Genomic DNA, 3,343 nt, shown 5'->3' with positions numbered 1-3,343 from the left:
CTTCCCAGGGGAGAGCCAGCAGCTCTCTCTGCGGGAGAAGGGAACTGATCTGCTAAAGTATCACCAGGAAGAGGCAGGAGGAGGCCCCCACACACCCCACCAGGCTCCCTCTGGCCCCATGTCCTTGACCTGGCAGAGTGGCCGTCGTCTCTGCCAGAGAACTTGGAGTGGCCGTGCTCTAACAGACATCAGATCTCCAAGTTTCTGGTTGCTTTTCTTTCCCAGAATCCAGCCCAAGGAGGCCCCCAACCAGATACCCAACTCCAAGGCACCTCCCACCTGCCCAGGGCACAAATTGTCAACGGTCCCAGCTACAATGCAGGCCGCTGGGCTCCCAGAGCCCCTTGACAGCAAGGGCTCCTTCTCTCTCCCCATGGTGGGTGCCAACATCTCTCAGGACAATGGCACCAGCCACAATGCCACCTTCTCTGAGCCGCTGCCGTTCCTCTATGTGCTCCTGCCCGCCGTGTACTCTGGGATTTGTGCCGTGGGACTGACTGGCAACACGGCCGTCATCCTTGTAATCCTGAGGGCGCCCAAGATGAAGACGGTGACCAACGTGTTCATCCTGAACCTGGCCATCGCTGATGGGCTCTTCACACTGGTACTGCCTGTCAACATCGCAGAGCACCTGCTGCAGCACTGGCCCTTCGGGGAGTTGCTCTGCAAGCTGGTGCTGGCCATCGACCACTACAACATCTTCTCCAGCATCTACTTCCTAGCCGTGATGAGCGTGGACCGATACCTGGTGGTGCTGGCCACTGTGCGGTCCCACCACATGCCCTGGCGCACCTACCGGGGGGCAAAGGTCGCCAGCCTGTGTGTCTGGCTGGGTGTCACGGTTCTGGTTCTGCCCTTCTTCTCTTTTGCTGGCGTCTACAGCAATGAGCTGCAGGTCCCAAGCTGTGGGCTGAGCTTCCCGCGGCCCGAGCGGGTCTGGTTCAAGGCCAGCCGTGTCTACACGTTGGTCCTGGGCTTCGTGGTACCTGTGTGCACCATCTGTGTGCTCTACGCAGACCTGCTGCGCAGGCTGCGGGCCGTGCGGCTCTGCTCTGGCGCCAAGGCTCTAGGCAAGGCCAGGCGGAAGGTGACCATCCTGGTCCTCGTCGTGCTGGTCGTGTGCCTCCTCTGCTGGACGCCCTTCCACCTGGCCTCTGTCGTGGCCCTGACCACAGACCTGCCCCAGACCCCACTGGTCATCAGCATGTCCTACGTCATCACCAGCCTCAGCTACGCCAACTCGTGCCTGAACCCCTTCCTCTACGCCTTTCTAGACGACAACTTCCGGAAGAATTTCCGTACCATGTTCAGGTGCTGAGGGGCCTGAGCACCCACCATCACCCCCACCACCACCCAGTTCGGGTTGTCTCTTTCAGGGGGTGCCCATCCTGTTCACATCCCAGTGCTGTCTTCTCCACACAGTGAGACACAGACCCTCAAACACTGGCCACCAGACCTACAGAGACAGCTGTGGGCATATACCTTCCACGTCTCTGCTTCCCGGACAGCCCCTGGGTGGACAGCAGCAGGGAGCCAGGTCCTGGCAGAAGGCCCCAACACAGCAAGCATCCTGAGTCCACTTACCCACGAGAGACAGACAGATGGACAAGCCCCTCGGAAGGCTCTGGGCCTCAGGATCCCTAATGACAGTGGTCGGGAGGGAAGGGACCTGAACTATGGTCTTGACCTGGGCCGGCGCCACATTGCACAGTCTCTCCCCAAGACAGGGTTGGGAAGTGGCAAGTGCGGGCGCCTCAGACAGCAGCAATGCTGTGTGGCTGCAAAGGCCAAGGACACCTGCACCGAATGAGACCATGGAGTCCACTCTCATGGCCTGAAACCCCAGTGACATTCCAGCAGGAGGCCCATCCCCGCCGTGCCCGCATGCCATGGCCTGTGCTCCTCTGTACCCCCCATGCTGTGGCCGATGGTCCTCTCATATTTTGCTAGAGGGTACAGGGCCCTTTTGCCAGGACCTCTGGGCCACCGCAGCCTAGGGACCATCCGTCACTTGGACAGGCTGGCACCTGGAACTCTTTCTCCCTTGGTGTGGCCAGGGGCTTGTAATCAGCCAGCAGGAGCTGCTGAAACTCTGGTGGGGACCGGGGGGGGTGGTAATGAAGTGCAGGCAGCTGTCAGGTGGGAGGGGCCGGGGCTGTTCCCAGGTGTGCTGTGGCCAGGCCCCGACTCTTGGCCCCATGGCTCTCAGCTGGTTCCATGCCTGGCAGTCCAGCCTGGCAGTCCAGCCTGGCAGTGAGGTGTGAGTGCTCGGGGTTGGCTTCAGTCCTCATGACCCAGAGCTCTGATCAATCTGTCCAGCGGGCACACAGGACCCACCATTCACCAGCCCACAAGGCATCTCACGGTGTACGCCCACCTCCACCCATCCACCAAGTACTCCAGCTCTCCAGGCCACGAGGGCCCTGCCTGTTGAGCCCCCTCAGCTCAGGCCTGCATCAGTGCCCCTCCTCCGTGCTAGCCAGCCAAACACACCAGGGCTGTTTCCATCCACTTATCCTCCCTGACAACATTGTATTAGTTCTGTGTTGCTGCATAACAAATTTCTCCAAAACTCAGCAGCTTAAAACAACTTCTTCTATTTCACAGCTTCTGTGGTTCAAGAATTAAAGTGGCTTTTTGGGTGGTTCTGGCTCAGGGTCTCTCCTGAGGTTGCAGTCAGGACGTTGGCCAAGGCCCTGGGCCTCGGAAGCCTGGGCAGGGGCTGGGGTATCTCCTTCTGAGAAGTCTCCCTCCCGTGGCTATGGGCAGGAGGCCTCTGCTCCTCACCACATGGATGCTTCAGGGGCTGAGTGTCCTCAAAACATGGCACTGGGTCCCCCAGAGCCAGCGACCCAGGGGGGAGCCAGCGACCCAGGAGGGAGCCAAGAGGACGCCTCAACACATTTGAGGCCAAGTGTCGGGAGCCACTTGCCATCCCTTCTACTACATTCTGTGTATTGGAAGCAAGTCACAGGTCCAGCTCACACTCGGGGGCTGTAGACTGTTTATTTTTCTTTCGCTTCAATATTTTTTTTTAAATCGAGAAGGGGTCTCACTCTGTTGACCAGGCTGGAGTGCCGTGGTGCGGTCACGGCTCACAGCAGATTCGACTTCCTGAGCTCAGGCAATCCTCCCACATCAGCCTCTGGAGTAGCTGGGACCACATGTGTGCCCCACCATGCCAGGCAATTTTTTTTTTTTTAAAGACGAGGTCTCACTATGTTGCCCAGGCTGGTCTCAAACTCCTGGGTTCAAGTGATCCTCCTGCCTCAGCCTCCCAAAGTGCTGGGATTGCAGGCATGAGCCCAGCCTGTGGACAATTTTTAAGCCACCACCAACACCC

General features: G+C 59.1%; 1 protein-coding gene across 1 annotated transcript; it reads left to right on the top strand.

The window, feature by feature from the left end:
• The first annotated feature begins 299 nt into the window (after positions 1–299).
• Positions 300–1,318, top strand: NPBWR2 (neuropeptides B/W receptor 2). Its single transcript, XM_011973975.1, has one exon. It carries the CDS (start codon positions 317–319, stop codon positions 1,316–1,318), a length of 1,002 nt encoding a protein of 333 aa, XP_011829365.1. The 5' UTR covers positions 300–316.
• Positions 1,319–3,343: the final 2,025 nt, after the last annotated feature.

This window comes from Mandrillus leucophaeus, unplaced genomic scaffold (genome assembly GCF_000951045.1).
Source record: "Mandrillus leucophaeus isolate KB7577 unplaced genomic scaffold, Mleu.le_1.0 Scaffold1402, whole genome shotgun sequence".
NCBI classification, from domain to species: Eukaryota; Metazoa; Chordata; class Mammalia; order Primates; family Cercopithecidae; genus Mandrillus; species Mandrillus leucophaeus.
The sequence above is the reverse complement of the archived record's forward strand: the minus strand, read 5'-3'. Positions and strand labels throughout refer to the sequence as shown.

Coding starts and splice junctions, on each gene's coding strand:
- NPBWR2 (XM_011973975.1), top strand. CDS start 317: ATGCAGGCCGCTGGGCTCCCAGAGCCCCTTGACAGCAAGGGCTCCTTC.